At 38.0% G+C, this 19,134-nt stretch overlaps 1 protein-coding gene across 4 annotated transcripts in view; it reads right to left on the minus strand.

Moving 5' to 3' along the window:
• Nucleotides 1–509: 509 nt before the first annotated feature.
• The window catches only part of ep300a (E1A binding protein p300 a), a 32,060-nt gene continuing 13,435 nt past the window's right edge, over nucleotides 510–19,134 (minus strand). For 2 of the 4 annotated variants that reach the window (XM_056469049.1, XM_056469048.1), the window contains exons 12-31: nucleotides 18,935–19,005; nucleotides 18,679–18,831; nucleotides 17,706–18,113; nucleotides 14,334–14,552; nucleotides 14,070–14,229; nucleotides 12,680–12,798; nucleotides 10,550–10,789; nucleotides 10,158–10,246; nucleotides 8,023–8,103; nucleotides 7,208–7,291; nucleotides 7,035–7,112; nucleotides 5,871–5,938; nucleotides 5,621–5,771; nucleotides 5,329–5,475; nucleotides 5,128–5,241; nucleotides 4,880–5,045; nucleotides 4,606–4,773; nucleotides 4,361–4,522; nucleotides 3,912–4,193; nucleotides 510–3,623 (exon numbers count right to left, since the gene is read on the minus strand). In XM_056469049.1, coding sequence (XP_056325024.1) covers nucleotides 720–3,623; nucleotides 3,912–4,193; nucleotides 4,361–4,522; nucleotides 4,606–4,773; nucleotides 4,880–5,045; nucleotides 5,128–5,241; nucleotides 5,329–5,475; nucleotides 5,621–5,771; nucleotides 5,871–5,938; nucleotides 7,035–7,112; nucleotides 7,208–7,291; nucleotides 8,023–8,103; nucleotides 10,158–10,246; nucleotides 10,550–10,789; nucleotides 12,680–12,798; nucleotides 14,070–14,229; nucleotides 14,334–14,552; nucleotides 17,706–18,113; nucleotides 18,679–18,831; nucleotides 18,935–19,005 — 5,864 coding nt within the window. In that variant the 3' untranslated portion in view covers nucleotides 510–719. The remainder of the gene's footprint in view (nucleotides 3,624–3,911; nucleotides 4,194–4,360; nucleotides 4,523–4,605; nucleotides 4,774–4,879; nucleotides 5,046–5,127; nucleotides 5,242–5,328; nucleotides 5,476–5,620; nucleotides 5,772–5,870; nucleotides 5,939–7,034; nucleotides 7,113–7,207; nucleotides 7,292–8,022; nucleotides 8,104–10,157; nucleotides 10,247–10,549; nucleotides 10,790–12,679; nucleotides 12,799–14,069; nucleotides 14,230–14,333; nucleotides 14,553–17,705; nucleotides 18,114–18,678; nucleotides 18,832–18,934; nucleotides 19,006–19,134) is intronic. The other 2 variants (XM_056469051.1, XM_056469050.1) reach the window with 1 other exon arrangement.

The raw sequence follows: 19,134 nt of genomic DNA on the forward strand, positions 1-19,134 counted from the left end.
AGAATTGTAGGAGGTTCAAATAGCAGATGCCATAAACTGTCCAAAATAAAAGAAGAAAATATCTATTAGCCAACCAAAAGAGCGGAGCAATAAATAACAGTTATTACCAATGCCATCATAATTAGTACATGCGCGAGAATAAATCTAATAGTCTTCAAACTGATGACATTCTTAACTGTTCTGTGGAGAAAAAAAAACAAGAAAAAAAAAAAAAAAAAAAAACAGTCCATTTCGTTTTTGAATTTTGCTTTTTAATTTCATGCCATATTTAAAATCGTAAAAAATATCTATAAAAAAGGCAGACTTCTACGCCCCAAAAATATTTCTGGTCGTATCGCAAGGAGGAAGCAATTTCCCCATCCCTTATCCAAAAACCCTTTCAACACAATAGAAAAAAAAAAAAAAATATATATATATATATATATATATATATATATATATATATATATATATATATATATATATATATATATATATATATATATATATATATATATATATATATATATATATATATATATATATATTAACAGCAATAACTTACCATTCATTTAACTTAATTTGTCGACTTGCACATGTAGTATCTCCCATAGGAAGTTCAGTTCTTTTCAATTACATAAGAAAAATATTAAATAATAATAGTAATACTATCGATGACAACCTTTTTAAATCTGTGACCAAAGCCTGACAACCAGGACACTTCTCTGAGCACTACAACATTATATCAAATCCAATGAGTGATTGATGTTCGAGCCCATATCTTGGTTATTCGTCAGCATGTCATTTTTTCCCTGCCCATGTAAGGTTCCCATCCCACTTAACTGCGAAAGCATGACATTCTGGTCTGCTCCGAATGGGCCCGGGTCCATTGCATTAGCCTGTGACTGCTGCTGGGATGCCTGCGCTTGTTGTTGTGGTAGTGGAGGAGCAGCCATACCACTATGGTGTTGAGGAAGGTGACCTGGGTGGGGCGAGCCAGTCTGGGGCGAGATGTGATGGGGTGAAGGCTGGGGCTGCAAGCGAGGAGATGGACTAGAGTTTGGTGGCTGGGACTGGGGACGAGGTGATGGTTGGGGTGAGCGAACTTGGTTGCCGAGAGAATTGGGCAACTGGCCCTGTAAATGGGGAGACTGGGACATCTGTTGCTGGGACTGCTGTGGACTCATGGGATTGTGTTGAGCAGGAGATCCTCCTCCGAGGTGTGACTGTTGCTGTTGGAGGAGCCGTTGCTGTAAAGCTTGCTGAAACATTTGGGGTTGTGAGCCCATAGGAGCTGACTGCATCTGCTGCTGGAGGGGACCACCACCTCCAGGTCCTCCATCAGCACCTTGGAATCCTCCCATAGCACTCTGCTGCTGCTGTTGCATTTGAAGTTGCTGTTGCTGTAGCCTCTGTTGCAGAGCTGCTGCAACCTGCTGATGGGACACAGACCCAGAGTAGTTTTGCTGGGTTCCAGGCTGGGCACCTCCCTGTTGTTGCTGGAGACCAACTGAGTGAGTTTGGCCAGGCTGCTGTGAAGGAATTCCAGATTGGCCTAGATAACCCTGCTGCTGGGGTGGTTGAGGATGCTGGAACTGAGCATGGTTACCCATATGTTGATGCTGCTGCTGTTGTTGTTGTTGTTGTTGTTGTTGTTGCTGCTGCTGTTGCTGCTGTAAATGACGTCTCATCATTTCCCTTAACTGGGGAGGGATGTTAGAGATGTTGGTGCCTTGATTGGGTATAACACCTTGTTGCTGCTGCTGCTGCTGTAATACTGCCATTTGCTGTTGCTGCTGCAAATTTCCACTCATCATAGGACGCTGTTGAAGTTGCTGCTGCTGCTGCTGCTGCTGTTGTTGTTGTTGTTGAAGTGGATTCATTTGCATGGTCGTTCCTTGTGTCATGTGCATACCACCCTGAGCTGCACCAGGATTTACATTCATTTGCTGGCCATCGATGATGCCTGGACCTCCACCAGGACCACCTGGAACACCTGCACCTCCTGCTCCAGGACCACCTCGACCAAGGTACCTAGGAGCCCGCTGCCTTATAAAGGTCGCCATGAGTAGAGGGTTTGAACGCAGTATACTCAGGACTTGCTGCTGTTGATGGGGAGAGCTGGGTAATCTTAAGAACTTTAGAAGGTCTTGTATGGCAGCCTGAGAGTGATTTCCAGGACCAGCGCCTGCAGGTGCAGCCCCTCCTTGGCCACTTATCATACCGATTACACCAGAGCTCCCTTGTGGTTGCGGTTGACCAACTGCTTGCTGCTGCTGCTGCTGTTGTGGTGGTGCAGCCATTCCATGCAGACCCATTTGGTTCATTACCCCAGGTCTCTGCTGCGGAGGCATGCCAGGACCAGTCCACTGCTGCTGTGGTGGCACCTGAAGTTGAGGTGCTCCTTGATGGCCCTGCTGCAACTGGACTTGGGGAAGCTGAGACTGAGGTCCTGGCTGCTGTTGTTGCATGCCTGCTGTGACCATTCCCTGCTGTTGATCCATGTGAGTTCGAGCCACTGCTGCTTGTGCCTGAGATGGCATACCCTGAGGCCCAACCATTGTAGTGCCAGGAAGGTTCATGCCCATCTGGTTTTGAGTTTGCGGACCCTGATGTAAGCCATGGGGAGGCACCATGCCAGGAGCCTGGTTTCTTTGCAGGATCTTTTGCTGAGCCATCTGTCGTTGCGTCTCAGCGACTCGCTGAATTTTCATGGCAATTTCTACAGCTGCAGGTGGGGGGCCAGGTGGCTGATGTTGTGGCATCACAGGCTGCCCTAGGTTTGATTGCTGCTGTTGAGGGAAGCCACCTGGCACCATGCCTGGCTTTCCCATTGACTGAGGAAGTGGAGATGAGCCTGCAGGCCTTTGCACATATGGAGGAAGGTTGTTGGCATGCTGGAGATGCTGAGCTGATGTTGGCTGTTGCTGCTGCTGTGGTAACATTTGCTGTTGTGGGGAGTTAATCATCCCACCACTTCCAGACATTGGCTGGAACTGATGGGACATCCCTGCCAACTGCTGTTGCTGCTGTGATGGACCAACACCAGGTTGAGTTGCTGGAGGCTGACATTGCTGAGTGGGCGTCTGAGGGGTAGGTGGCTGAGTGCTCGGTGTTGGAGTGCTCGGACCAGTAGTACAACCATTCCCAGGAGATGGCAGACCACAACCACCTCCTGGAAGCTGTTGGCCTGTTCTTTGCATACTGGCCATTCTTCTACGCACCATCTGCGCCTGCTGTAGCCTGTGCTGGAGTTGCTGTTGTCGCAGTTTCTGCTTGATGTTGAGGCAGAACGGCACAGGACATTTGTTCTCTTGGCAGTGTTTTGCATGGTAACAACAAAGTGCAATGAGCTGCTTGCAGATAGGACAACCACCATTGGTCTTGCGTTTGCAGCCTTTGGTGTGCTGAACTACACGTTTCATTTTTTGGCAAGATGGAAGTGAGCAGTTGGCATTGCGACACTGGCAGGCATGCACCAGAGACTGGATGCACCGCTGAATGCTGAGACGCCTTGAGTCTCCGGGATTCTGCGTTGTGGAAGCAGCCTGACTGCTGCTTTCGTCGTCCAACCCCAAGCCCAGTTTGTCCATCTTGTGCTCATGACCTTTTGTATTGTAGCAAGTGATGCAGAGATCATAGTCCTGTGAAAGAAAGGTTAGAATAATCACTAAATGACCAAGTTATTGTATACTGGACAAAGTGCATCAATTATATATATATAGTGTGACCAAACTTCCAGCTTTTCCTGGTACCAATTTTGAGTAATACAGAACAATGCAAAAATAGCTCTCAATTTACTCAAGAAAAAGGTAAATATATTCTGGCATATTAGCTTTATATACTAATGAAAACATCATTAATCTTTCAAACTTGTGCCATTTTCAAACAACAAAATGTCCTGTAAAGCCCTGCCATTAAATAGTTCTTACCTCACACACAGTGCAATGAAAACGAGTTTCAACATGGTGTTTGCACTCATTACAGGTATAGACAAAGCGGTCCTGGCTTTGGTTGTGCAGTTCTACCAGCATGCACATAGTGCTCCATTTGGAACGCCGCAATGAGGAAAACTCCAAGTGCTTGTCCCGTGCAATTGTTAGGAAGGCATCACGACCATCCATCAAATCACAGGCCATCAAGGGATCCAGGTCAACGATGGGCAGAAGGGCATTAGAATTGGGTGCTGCAAATAGCCGGATAACAAAGAACACCTAGCGAAGAAGAAAACATGTTGGATTTAAAAACAAAAAAATAATAAATTATGCCGAGTAATATGTGAACACTACAAATAAAACTGATCATCACCAAACTCAACAAGCACAGATAATGCTTGACAAGTTATTTCTTGGTAAAACATCACAGTACAGAGATCTCATACCTCTTTGTGCTTTTCCATTGTGGCATAGAGCTTCTGTGAAAGGTCATTAGACACATTTGGCATTCCAGGCTTCTTTTTGTTTCCTCGGCTTAAACTGCTCTTGTTCTTGCTCGTCTTCTTGTTGTTCTTTTTCTTGGCATTTTTGCTGTCACCTTTTGTTGTCTAAAGAAACAATGAGAAACATTCATGGTTGTGTGAAAAACTTATTTTACAAGGACAGTTGAGATCAAACCTTAAAGACTAACCTCAACACTCTCATTGGATGTGCTGTTTTCCTCCCTCTTTCTTTCCTCTTCTTCTTGCTCCAATTCTTTGATGCTTTCTTCAAGAACATTAGGCCAGAAATCACCCTCAAAATAGGGCAGTTCTTTGGCGCTAGTGAGACGATCTTCTGTTGCCTGTTTGAAGATGTCCTAAAAAAACAAACAAACTAATAAATAAACACAGTTTATCACATTCCTTGATTTCTCATCTCGATGCTAATAAAATGTGCAATAATTTAAATTGTCTAAATTGTACCTTGTAATCATGCACAACACGCTCTGCGACAGCTTTGTCCAGCATCTTCTTATACCACTCTTGCAGTCGCTTGGGCTTGGGGATCTTCTGGTCTGCAGGATGACAATGGAAGATGTAATCATCTCCTTCGCTAGGAGGGCAGGCCCAGATGTGTCCTGTGGTAAACCTAAGAAAGAGCAAATAAACAAAAAGGGTTAATTAAGAATTTCACAAGTCAATGTGAACTGAGCCTGGTAGTATCACCTTACCCTTGTCTTTTGGCATAATCCAGATATCCTATAAGGATTTCATGGTACACGTCTGTTCTTAAAAAGCGTGGTTGAAAAAAGTGGACACTGTCCAGATAAGATATGTAAACCCGTCTAAAGAGTGGAGAAAGGAACAATCGTTTAGCAGGACATAAAAAAGGCCACATATCAAATACATGTAAAGGAAAACATATGTCTGACCTTTGATTAGGTGGTGGACAATCTGAGCCATACTCTTGCACATGCATCCCAAAGAAGCAGACATCAACACCATCAATCTCCTCAAACGCAAATAAAGCTTTCGATTTGTATGGGAAGGACTCTGACATTTCTCCGCTATCCACAAACCTATGAAATGCGAAAACAAAATCCAAGCAATTAAACAACAAAAGCAATAAGAAGAATATAATTCACAAAACATTTTGAAGGAACCACTGAAATGTTTAAACGGATAAGTATTAAATTCGATTGATTTTAATCTATGGCATCTCACCTAGACTTCATGCCTGGTTTGACTTCCACCATTTTTTCTGAGACATGAACAACACGAACGGTGACTTCACCAGATTCTGGATGATTTTGTCGCTTTAGATAGGCATTTACCCGCGTTTCCAAGAAATTGCCTAGTTTGGTCTGTGGAAGCCCTGAAAGTCCCCAAAAAATGTTGTTTAATTAACGGCGTTAATCAACACAATCAAGATTAAAACGATTTTTTTATTGAAATACAAAATGGAACCACATACTTTTAGCAGCATATTTATTCTCTTTGCGGGTCTTGTTGGACTTCTTCAGACAACCATCACACACAAAGCTAAACAAGACAAAAAGGAAAATTCAGGACTCATATCGGGGTGTAACGTCTTTAACGTTGTAACACCTTTCAAAAACCAAGGTTGATAGGAATCCAGGGTATTATAGTTAACCAAAGCAAATGAAAAAACGAAAACCAGAATTAAAAAAAAAAACATTTTCGTTAACGGAAATATAAATAAAAACTTGAGTTTTAAAAAAATATATATAAAAAACTATTGTTTACATACAAAACTAACTGAAACTAAAATTATAACAATAACACCCTTCATTTTTGATTTTGTAAATGTATTTAATAATACATAGGCCATTTAGAAGTAAATTATTTATTTTGCGCTGCCAATTTTACTCATACGCCAGGTGTTTGACCCGTATGGCACCTCAAGAGTCTGTAATCCTGATGCTATTGGCAAGATCAAGAGAGTCCTCCTTCCGTCATGCTTGCTGTTGCTCCCACGACAATAATGACTGGACATGACAGTAACATATGATATGTTATATGGTGACCATATTAAATACGACCCGAGCAGAGACTTAAATGTATTCATTTAACACATTTGGGTCCACCAGTAATGGGTTTTATTTCTGTACTAGCGATCGAGAAGGAATCGTTCTCTTTAACCGGATCTTCTAAGATCTTCTAAGAACTAGTTCACCGTATCGAACTGAACATTCTGAAACAAATCACCTGTCCAATAAGCACTTACTCATAAACAACTTACTTTTTACATGCCTAATACCCCCTTTTTTTTTTCTATTTGAATTTGAAAATGGTAAATGGTAGTGTTCATGTGTCCTCTAAATGCTTTTTAAAAATGTTTGTTTGGTTGAGTTTTTATTATTTAATATTTATTCTGATGATTTTGAATCTTGCACCTAACAATAATTCTAACTTATAAAAATCAAAACAAACAAAAAACTAAAACTAACACTGAAACTAATAAAAACTAACTAAAACTAAGCAATTTCAAAATATAAAAACAAGTAAATCTACCTCTGAAAAATAATTAAAACTAACTGAATTTGAATTAAAACTAATGAAAAACCAAAACTATTAATAACCTTGATATGAATATATTTCAGTACAGGAAGCTTACCCTGCTGGCCATATAGTTTCATTGTGCAAAACACAGATCTGATGCATCTTACGACCACAATCCATACATTCCACAAATCTACAAAGAAAACAAAAAGGAAAAAACAAAATGGATAAATACTGAGAATTTTTGCTAAATGCTCAAAACTGGAATTATACGTTCCGTAAACTTACAGCTCAGGGTCAAGCGTGTCATTTTTCTTCTTTTCAAACTGATCTTTGTTGATTGATCTAGAAATATTCAGGAAAATTGTAGCTCTATTAAAACAAGAAAAGACCATGCAACATGGAAAGGCTCAAAGGGTGCACATATTGTCTTCACAAATCCTGCTTTAAAATTTCAAACAGTAAACCAACTGAAATATGTCTTTATATATATTAGGCATGGGACGATAACCGGTTTTAAGGTTTTACTGCGATTTGGAAAAGTCAAGGTTTCAAAAAAAAAAAAAAAAACGCAGACAATTCCTGTTATACCGTTCCTAAGGTATAATGTAAAGTTTTTTTGTAAAGGTGTTTTTTTTAGGTGTTGTAAAGAAATCAGTTTTTTATATATATATATATATATATATATATATATATATATATATATATATATATATATATATATATATATATATATATATATATATATATATATATATATATTAATAGACCTAGCAGAAGTCAATGATTTATTTTTATTATTTTGCCTGACATATTTACCTGTCCAAAATATTATAAATGTAAATTGAAAAATAAACTACTGAACATTGTGTTCAATAGGGGAAGTGTTGTTTTTTACTGAGACATTTAAAAAAAAAATAGAACTTATTTTAGAGCAGTAATCACAATACCGTGAAACCGTGATATTTTTTAACCAGCTATCATACCATTACAAACTTATACCAGCCCATGCCTAATATAGGGGGTTTGATAATACAGAATGATCTTGTTCTAGTGACTGCATTAAAGCAGATTAAAATAGTGTGTAAGAAGAGTCAACTTACGTTTGAGGTTGGGATGGATCATCTCCCAAGGACACTGTTTCACCCTGGATCTCATTGAAACACTTTTCGCAGAAGTGGTACCTGTCAGCAAGAAGCCCATATTTTGGTGAACTATACCATGTGCCAACATCACAGCCAATCACAGCAAGGCAACGAGGAGGTAGCCACCAATCAGTGCAGGACAAGGCAGGCCAAAGGGGGAGCGCAGGACAGGGTCATCGCCAGAGGAGCCAATCATGATGCAGGATTTTTGAGCAGGGAGGGGTTTAGGTGCAGATGATTGGTCAGATGAAAGCAGGCGATAGCAGACATGACAAACGTCAAAGTACAGGAAAGAAGAAAAGGGTCGACAAAGAAAAACATCAGACCAGACAGAAATGGATGAATACGGAGGGAGACAGAGACAAGCAGAAAGCCAAAGCAAAGCACAGATTAGCATTTACATGTATAATGAGAAAAAACATTTCAGCAAAAAAGGAGCAGAATCAATTGCGAAGGGTGTTGAGATTTCAGGACACATGAGCACATTAAACAAACAAAATCACTGCAAGTCAAGCAAACAGGCATTTCAAAGATGTCCTTTGAAAAAAAATTCTTAGTGCCAGAATCGAATCATACATTACATTACTAAAAAAAAATGCTAATAAAATGGATCATATGACTTTACGGATACAATATTTCTAATTATTATGAAAACCATAAATATGACCAAACACATCTAGGCATACAAGACCAAATAAAATGAGACTAATTTTGTTTTAAGAAACCTGGTTTACAACTGACTTGGTAAATGTATGATTCTATTAGATTGTTTTAATGATTATATGTAAGAGAAAAGAAGTATGCTTTAAAATGCCAGGTCTTTTCACACAGGTTGAGTTTTACAATGACTATGGACTGATTGGTGGAAAAGGTAAAATAATAAAGACAGGCTTGTCAACCAAGATGCAATTATTAATGGTTTATCGGTTCACAAATACCATGGTTCGGATCACATAATATTTTTTTAGTCCGAATCAGACCATTTTTAGGGATAAGACAAAAAGGGCAGGAGAGAAATGTAATTTGACTTCCCTTTATTACAAAAACAGCACTGCAAGACACTTTTGGTTTTAACAAACAGAACTTAGAACCTGTAACTTTATTAAAAATAAAATGCTGAAATAATCAGCTGAATAAAAAGAGTGAATTTTTCACGGTACTGAATACTTTACAGTTACAACTGCTGCTGAGAACAGTACATGTAGAAAATCTAACATTACAATTTGTACAACCCATATTTATTTTAGTCTCATTTCCAATAAATGAATGTTATTCACTCAAAAAAACTTCATGTTTCATTGCTAGATGTGTCATTTTTTTAAAAGACTTATTCAGTGGAATATTTTTGATAGCTGGTTGTCACCACCTATTGGTTAAATGATGTAATTGCTGCCTACAACTTTCATTTTTGAGAATTTGATGGTGATTTTAATCTTCACCATGATCATCAGTGGTTTTATCTAAACTATAAACTGTTATCCCAGCACTCCAACTTTATAACTAACTCAAAAGACTAAATTTTTGCGTTTTCAGATTTAAATGCAATGATTTGAGGATTAATAAACATATGCAAATCACCAACATTTATCATTTATATTGCATGGTTGTTGAGATAGAGATCTTTTATTGATTAATCATGCAGCTTACACTGAATGCATTGATGCAGGGTAAACAAGTAGTGACTGAAAACACCTTTAAATGAAACCCATCACATCCCGAATTACCGACCACAACTTCTTCATTGTTATATTTTACAGGAAAGCATAAATGCTTTAAATGACGCGAAAAGCGATCTCTCTGTGATCGATACAAATTTAGCAATAATCTAACAGTAAAAAAAAAAAAGATGTATTAATCTGTGGGTCATGTGTGTTCCGAACCGTGGGTTGTGATCAGTATGAATCAAGGATCAACCATGATCCATTACACCCCTAACAATGATCCATTCACTCTATATGTTTAAGAACAGTGGGGAAAACTGCTTTGTAAAAGATGTTGCATGCATTTGAAAGAAAGAATCAAAATGCAGATCATTTCAGATAAATATTTGCTTGTTTGTCTGTTGAAACTCCCCTCAGTCATAAGTTCCTTACCTGTTCTGATAACTAAAGTAAGCAGCATCTCGTGGTATAGTGCAGAGCTGCTTTCCATAGCAGCACAGTGTTTGGGGAGAAAATTCAAGCTGTAAAGGAAAAAAAAATTTAAAATTAGGCAATGTTATTTTGGCAAAAACACGCCTATATATAAAATATCAGATAAATTTCAGGTCCCTTTCAGTTCAATATGTACTTCTGCGCTAATACTAAAAACCCCATTATGAGGACCCTCTGCTAGCTCAACACCTACTCTCTAATGCTCATTACAGAATCAGCCGCAAGCTCTTATTCATTCTGTCCACAAAGAGGAAAACATCGATTTGTAAAACAGGCAGTTTCTTATAAAGACAATTTAATGTGTACAAACAGTCCCATGTTCTCCACTGTACCTTTCTCCCACAACAGTAGCCAAGGCTCTGCATGACTGGGTCAATTTCCTGCTCAAAGACCTCCGCCAGTTTGGAGCAGTACTTGTAGACGCGTGATGTCTTACGATTGTACAGCCAGGCATTGTTGAACATAAGCCAGATGTCATCTACATACTGCCATGGCTCCTGGTACTGGCCTGTGTCAAGCTTTCGTTTGATAGTAGACAAGTCCATTGGATTTTTCACAATGTCAAAATAGTCCTGAAATTGGTAAAAATGACAATCATCATGAACAGTAGAAACATCGGTTTACATAAATGAGATAATTAGCGTATTGGTTCCCCAAATTATGTCATTTTAAATGTTTGTACCTTTGTTTTTGAGGTCTCCTACAACAGGTATATACATTTAATCAAATGTACATTTTCATAAGACAGTGTAGATTGGTGTAATGGAATAAAATGTCAACCGTTTTTTACTCCATGTATACAGAGATGTGTGAATAAATGAGCATGGTTAATTGAGCCTGAGGAAGACGCTGTTAACAAGACTCAGGGAAGTGCTGACTGGAGCACTCAGAGTGAGATCAGGTCAGCAATCTAAGGTGAACTTTTACCTGTGATTTAGACCCGTGTTTTGTATTACTGACTAGAACCTGCAGATGTGAGTATAGTATAAGTATAGTATACTGATATATAGGGTAAATGTGAGTACTAGAATGATGCTGGTTACTGAAGTAACCATAGTTCTATCAATGGAGGAAGACCACTAGAGACCATCATTGCATGGTGGAAGGAGTAATGTGTAACATCTCGTCTCACTAAGTCATGGACAGTTTTTTTTTTTTAAAGTTATTCTCATTCTGAGATAATTGTAGATATCTGAAAGAAGTACCCCACAAAATGCTGCAAAACTGGTGGAATGACATCTAGCAGTTGTGAGCTAGATGAACGCTATACTTCAAGAATAGGGTCCATCACCCAGAAAGTCTTTGGACGGCATAACCATGTCCAAACAAAGCAGACAAATACCTGGTCTGTGGCACATGAGACTAACATGTGGTGTGGATCCTGGGGAACCTGCTTTACTGTTTGTTTGTTTGATTTTTGTTAGTTTTTTTCTCTAACAAGTTCTGTATTGCTTTTGAAAGGGCCAACTTTGCAATGCACCTTTTTGCTCAATGGGGGTTTGTGACTGAACAGAATATAACATACTTCTTTGATCGCATTCAGAAGCAATTTGTTGTCTGTAATGCCTCTCTAACGATGTAATGGTCAAAAACTGTCCCATCACAGACTGAGGGGGATGACAATGAGAAGGTGCAGGGCAGACTGGAGGATTTAACTGAGAACAAGGCCTCAACCTTGAATAAAATACTAGCCGAGACTCCTTGTAAGGCTGCCCTTTACTATGCTGCTGCAAAGTTGAATGATTTGAGAATGAATTGTTGCATAGTTTAGTGCAGGGCAATTAGCAATCAATACCCTGGATACGTGATTTAGCTGCTCTTACTCTATGCTCAAGTGCCTCATGAGCAGTAGGTCTGAAGACCTGACTAGGCACTAATGGCAAATGTGGGAGGTTGTTATGACACACCTCAAGTAGTCCAGACTGAGAGGGCCACACTTCTAGCTTGTATGATAAGTCCAAGAGCTTTACCACTAGACAAAGTCATCAATCCCAAAGCTATCGTGATCGATGGGTTGGTGACCAGTACTTTATTGTATATTATACTACACCACAGTTTACTGTAGTAAAAACTAGAGTTGTAGAAACAACAACAGATTAATTCAAGTATTTTTCAAGTATAATACAAGTACTGTATTGTATGGTTCATAATCACTTTACTATATATTGTTTTTTGAAGTTTATATTGTGTTTATTGAAGTGGGTGTGACATTTTTGATGGAAGAAATTCCATTACATTCAAAACCCTCATGTTTATGAGTGAATACGGTTCAAGTGTTATTTGATCGGTCATAATGAATCTGTAAACGAAAATTTATCAGGCAAATTAGTTACAAGACTAAAATTATGGACAGTAATCAGTTATTTTCTGAATTAGATCTTTCTTTTGGGAGACCATATCATGGCCTTGGGTCTTTGAAACTTTGCAGACCTTTCACAAAGACAAGCAGACAGCATACGTACTGGTATTCCCAACAGTGAAGGGTCTACAGGCTGGCGAAAGGGCAGAGACTCAGGGTCCTGGCGGTAAAGGGACTCCAGTGTAGGCATCAGAGCCTGCCTCAGCTCCTCTGGTTTGAAAACTGACAAAGCGAAACAGAAAATTATTTCATATCCTCAAAATCTCAGCAACAGTTCATTTATGTTATTCAGACTTTTCCAGTGATGCACAAGAACAGATTTCGAATGGATAAAACTCCCATTAAAGGGTCATGAAACAGTAAATTATATTTTCTCAGGTAAAATGTGTTATAGAAGACAAATGTTAGAATATTTTAATTTTCAAAAATGACTGAGGATTTTGTGCCATTTTCTTCCAGGTCTTGTTCAGATAATAATTCATAATGCACCGGTCTCATATCTTAACAACATCATAAGGGGATGTGCTATCTCCTGAATTATTATAAGTAAATCATCTTCTCATATTGTGTGTTGATTTCTTATGACACACTTCAAACTGTTAGACGGTGTAGAGTGAGAGATACAATCATAGAGTAAAGGGCAGTGTTTGTTTTGAACTTGAGATTCTGAATAAATTGTCATCTGAACAGCTTTATTAACAGTCTGGTTAACTTTTCATTTATTTTAAAAGTAAAACTTTTTTAGATTAACAACATAACTGATAAAATGCCTTATAAATAAGCCGCAACAATGCATTCATGCATTTTGACGTTGAGTACAATTGCAAACATTTGTGTATTTATGTGAATTTGTGTAGTGATCTTAGCAAGCCATGCAGAGTATGCGTTCATTTTGTTGCATGAAATACATTTTAGTGTTCATTTGTGGTGTTGGTGTTTTTACAGCATTTTGTCAAAAATGTTGTGAGACCTAACCATTACCTAACCAGGGGGTTCCATAACCCCTAACATTGCATTTTAGAAGATTGAATCATTACTGATGGCAGAAATTAAAGCAAATGTCTACAGCATCAAATAAGAAATGCATTAGTAAATCTTATTTATTGAGGTGCGTCGTGGTGTATTTCTTTTTTCTGTTGAACACAAAACAAGATGCTCTAAAGAATGTTGGGAAAAAGCAGCTACTGACATCCATAGTAGAAACAAAAAATATAAATAAATAAATAAATGAATAAATAAATAAATATACATACATACATACAAATATGGAAATCGATGTAGTTTTTCCCCAAAATTCTTCAGTATATGTTCTTGTATTCAAGAGAGGAAAGAAACTCAGAGGTTTGAAACAAGTAGCGGATTTTCATTTTTGGGCACATTACCCCTTGTTGGAAATATGTTGCATGGCTGATCACTTATTAATAATTGTATTTTAATAGCATCACTATCAATGTACCAACAGTTAAATATGCTCAGATGGGGTCTGATCATACTTTTCTTTTTGTTAGTGGCTCCAGAAACAGAACTCTGGCTAGCTGCAGACCCTGAAACCTCTTCCTCTTCTTTAGGCTCAGTCTTTATCTCAGGTTTTTTGTCCTCTCCAGCTGCAGTTTCCATTGGCCCACCATCACTCAATGGCTCCACTTTCTTTACCTGATAAATAACATAAAAGGCAATCAATAAGAAATTATATTAAAAGACAATCCCTAATAATTTATTTGGAAATAAGACCGAACCATTTTCTGAAAATGGCTTACCTCAGGCTTTTCCTCAGTTTTATCGTCTTCCTCCTTAGCAGTTCTTTCTTCCCCCATGGTTTCTTCATCCTCATCATCCTCTTTCACCTTGACCTCCACCTTTGGCTCCAGGGTGGCTGTGGAGTCTGAAGGAGCTTGCTGAAATGATGCCTCTACACTGCTGACGGAGGCAGGAGTAGCAGCCTGGCCATCAACTGGTAGAGAACCTTTATGAGACAACTTAAGACAGAGGGTAAAAAAAAAAGGGCAAAAATGTTATCTAAAAATAATTGTTAAATGTTTAAATGACAATGAAACTTTATTTAAATACAAGTAATCACAATTAACAAGAACAAAACTGACAAATGTTTAAGATTGTTTTCTCATACTGCTGTTTGTATAACATACAGTATTGTTTAAAATAATAGTACAATGTGACTAACCAGAATAATCCAGGTTTTTACAATTTTTTTTTTATTGATAGATGGCAAAAAAATTACCAGTAGGTGCAGTAGATTATCAGAAAACAAACAAGACTCAGCATTCATGATATGCAAGCTCTTAAGGCTGTGCAATTGGGCAATTGGTTAAAAGGGTTGTGTTAAAAAAAATAGCAGTTTCTCTATTTCTATTTTGTACAAACATTTGTTTCTAGGATTTTGCAATCCTGTGAATCACTAAAGTAATATTTAGTTGTATGACCACGGTTTTTTTATAACTGCTTTACATCTGTGTGGAGTGGAGTCAACCAACTTGTGGCACCATTCAGCTGTTATTCCACTTCATGATTCTTTAACAATATTGCACAATTCATTTACATTTCTTGGTTTTGCTTCAGAAACAGCCTTTTGATGTCACCCCACAAGTTCTCGATTGGATTCGGGTACGGGGATTGGGCTGACCACTCCATAACAATAATTTTTGTTGGTTTGGAACCAAGATTTTGCTCATTTACTAGTGAGTTTGGGGTCATTGTCTTGTTGAAACAACCATTTCAAGTGTATGTCCTCTTTAGCATAGAGCAACATCACATCTTCAAGTATTTTGACATATGCAAACTGATCCGTGATCCCTGGTATACGATAAATAGGCCCAACACCACAGTAGGAGATACATGCCCACATCATGATGCTTGCACCACCATGCTTCACTGTGTACGGTGGCTTGAATTCAGATTTTGGGGGACGTCTCACAAACTGTCTGTGGCCCTTGGACCCAAAAAGGACAATTTTACTCTCATCAGTCAACAAAATGTTCCTCCATTTCTCTTTAGGCCAGTTGATGTGTTCTTTAGCAAATTGTAACCTCTTCTGTTGATGCCTTTTTTTAACAGAGGGACTTTGCAGGGGATTCTTGAAAATAGAGTAGCTTTACACAGACGTCTTCAAACGATCACAGTACTTATAGGTAACTCCAGACAGTCTTTGATCATCCTGGAGGTGACCATTGGCTGAGCCTTTGCCATTCTGGTTAATCTTCGATCCATAATGAAGGTTGTTTTTCAATTTCTACCATGTCTCTCTGGTTTTGCCCTCCATTTTATAGCATTGGAGATCATTTTAGCTGAACAGCCTATAATTCTTTACACCTCTTTATAGGTTTCCCCTCTCCAATCAACTTTTTAAATCACAGTTTGCTGTTCTTCTGAACAATGTCTTGAACAACCCATTTGCCTCAGGCTTTCAAATGCATGTTCAACAAGTGCAGACTTCATCCTTAAATAGGGGCCACCTGATTTACACCTGTTTTTTTACAAAATTGAAGACCTCACTGATTGAATGCCACACTGCTACTTTTTTAACACACCCTTTTAACTAATTGCCCAATTGCACAGCCTTAAGAGCTTGCATATCATGATTGCTGGGTCTTGTTTGTTTTCTGATAATCCACTGCATCTTGTGGTAACTTGTTTGCAATGCATCAATAAAAAAATATACTAAAAACCTGGATTATTCCGGTTAGTCACGTTCTACTGCTATCGTTTTGAACAATGCTGTATGTGGCATTAAATGTATTTACAATATTAAATTTATTTACAGTTTACAGATGCTTTTAACCTCAAGTCCCATTTTCTGAGTGCATAAATCAAACTCACAACCTAGGCATTACTAGTGCCAAGTTCTACTCTTTTAGCAACAGTATTACAATATACTACCAGGTACCATTTTATAAAAAGTGCATAGTATACCATCAAATATATAATCAAATATCTAAATCCAACATATTTCAACCATCATCAACAAATTTGTAAAAGGCAAACACCAGCATAAAAATAACTGTTTTCCTTTTGCCAGATGAAATGCATAAATATAAACGTTTTGTGCCAATCAGTATCAGTATTTAAAGGTAATTCAGTGTCTTTGGAAATATTTTTAATTGCCACAGTTTATCTGAAGAATTACAAAAAGTTTGGAGTCAAAAGGCTTGTCTAATTAATTCAGGTAATCATGAAACGTACAAGTTTTACAGCTTATTTCAGAGTTCTTGAGAATGTAATTAAAAGATTTAATTGAATGTTTTTCTTAAGCAAACCAAAAAAATCTTGAACCACGTCCACTTATAGCTGTTCTTAGGATATTTAGTGATTTAGAGATGTTTAATAAATATGAAAGACAAGCCATGTTATTTGGTATGGTAACTGCCAAGAAAAGTCATTTTGAGAAAGTGTAAAACTGAATCTGCACCTAAATTTGGTATGTGGGGTAGAGATTTCTTAAACATGCTTGCTTTGGAGAGGTAGAGATATATCAATAATGACAAATTGGAAAATTTGATAAAACATGGGGACAGATGTTAGAACACCTTGATGCATTGGAAAAAATGCAAGCATAACCAATAACCCCTGTTAAGAACACAATAACACAGTAAATAAAGATTGAGTGTAATTGATATTCACTATTCATAATCTATAATGTTTTCAATAATGTCCCCAAACTATAAAACAATAAAACTGTAGTCAGGATAATGCATTTTTATGGTAATATAAGAACAATGTTACTTAATAATTACTTATTTGTGCATTACCTGACTAGCTAAATTAAATTATGCTTGATGTGCATTTGTCTCTCTGTGTTCTGTTATAGATTAGTGTTTTTAAGCACTGTATTTTAGATGTATTATTTTGTAATGTATTATTTTTGTATTGTAATTTTTTCTTCTATATTTTGTAGTACTATTGTTGTAGATTTATAAAAATGCAAAAAACACATAAACCTTTTAAAAAAATTGTTTTTATTAGTATTATATTGAAATGCACATCCTATTGTATAATAGTTATAGGCCTACATTTCAGTCACAGTTCCATCAAGCTAAACCTCTTATTCTTCCCGTATTTTGTTGCGCATCTTTATAAATAAGCCCCAGGATGCTCAGTGTACAAGCAAAAATACTCACTGGAGTGCGGGGATGCTGGCTGGCATTTGGTGTTGAGAGACCACTGTGGGACACCGCTGGAGGAGTTCCTAATGGCTGCATGCCGCTGTCAGAGCTGGCGGACGGAGGAAACTGCTGCTGACTGCCATTTGAGGATAAATGGGGTAGGCTGGGTGTGTGGGGCTGAGGCGTCTGGGAGCCTGGCGTGGGTGTGGGCGTCCGGCTATGTGCTGGCGAAGGTGAATTCTGGTGTACAGGTGGGCAGTGGCTGAGGCTGATGGACTGGGTGGGGGTGGATGATGGAGGAACAGCACTCATGCTGCTGGGACCCAAGGAGCCCACAGATGACCCGCTGCCTGCCCCGCCAGAAGACCCAGGTTGGGCTAAAGGACTCCCGACTGGTAAAGAGGATAAAGGTATTTGGCCCTGCTGTTTTTTTAAAAACAGAGCAAACGTTGAGGATTAAGTTCTGATAAAAGGTCATTCAAGATGCACTGTATTTATTAACAATGTATGCAAAAATTGTGTAGAAGTAGTAGTGTGTATTTAGTGAAATATAAAAATATTTAACTAAATGGTAAACAAAAGGACATGAACATTTTCCAAAAAGTAAGTTGCAGACCTGACGATGAGTTGCACTGAGTCATGTATAAGTGTACAAGTCAAAGTGTATGTAAAATGTCATAATTTCATTCAGAAAAAAAACAGTATACAAATTACAAAACACTAACAAACATTATAAGCCTTTAATTTTGCTCAACTTCATACCACAATGATCCTTTACAACTTTTAAGTAATCAGAAAGAAAGAAAATGAAAATTTTAAGTAGAAAAAAACTTATTTTCTGGCACTGACTAGAAGTAAAATCCATAAATGTTTAAACGAATATCCAACATTTCTAAAGTGAAACTGAAACTTGCTTGGGTAAAAAAATGTGTATGTTTCACATTATAAACATTGACATATTAATATAGTACAACTCCATAGCTCTTACTTGAGTGACAGCGCCATCGTTTCCTCCGTGTGCCAGGTCAACAGAACCAGCACCAAGAACAGGACTTGAAGCTTGAAACGGTCCAGTTTGCATGTACTGATTTTGCATCTGTGCAACATTCGGCTGTGGCATCCTCCCAGGCACCATGGTTCCCTAAAACAGTCAAAGTATTTGGAATTTAAAGAAAATATTTTGAGCTTAAACTTGCATGGAACTACAATGCAATAACAACAGTAAAGACAATCACAGTATAGACCTGGTTAAGAGGTGGTGTTGATCTCTGGCCCATGGACTGCATTCCCATATGATTCCCAAATGAATTCATGCCTGCAATGTGAAGAACAGTTAACACATATATAGTACATTTACACTAGTGTTCATGATTTAATTCCCAAACTAATTTATTCTGGCACTGGGGGAAAATATAATTTAGCCATTAATCTAAAAAACATGTAT

Source organism: Danio aesculapii, chromosome 12 (genome assembly GCF_903798145.1).
Source record: "Danio aesculapii chromosome 12, fDanAes4.1, whole genome shotgun sequence".
NCBI classification, from domain to species: Eukaryota; Metazoa; Chordata; class Actinopteri; order Cypriniformes; family Danionidae; genus Danio; species Danio aesculapii.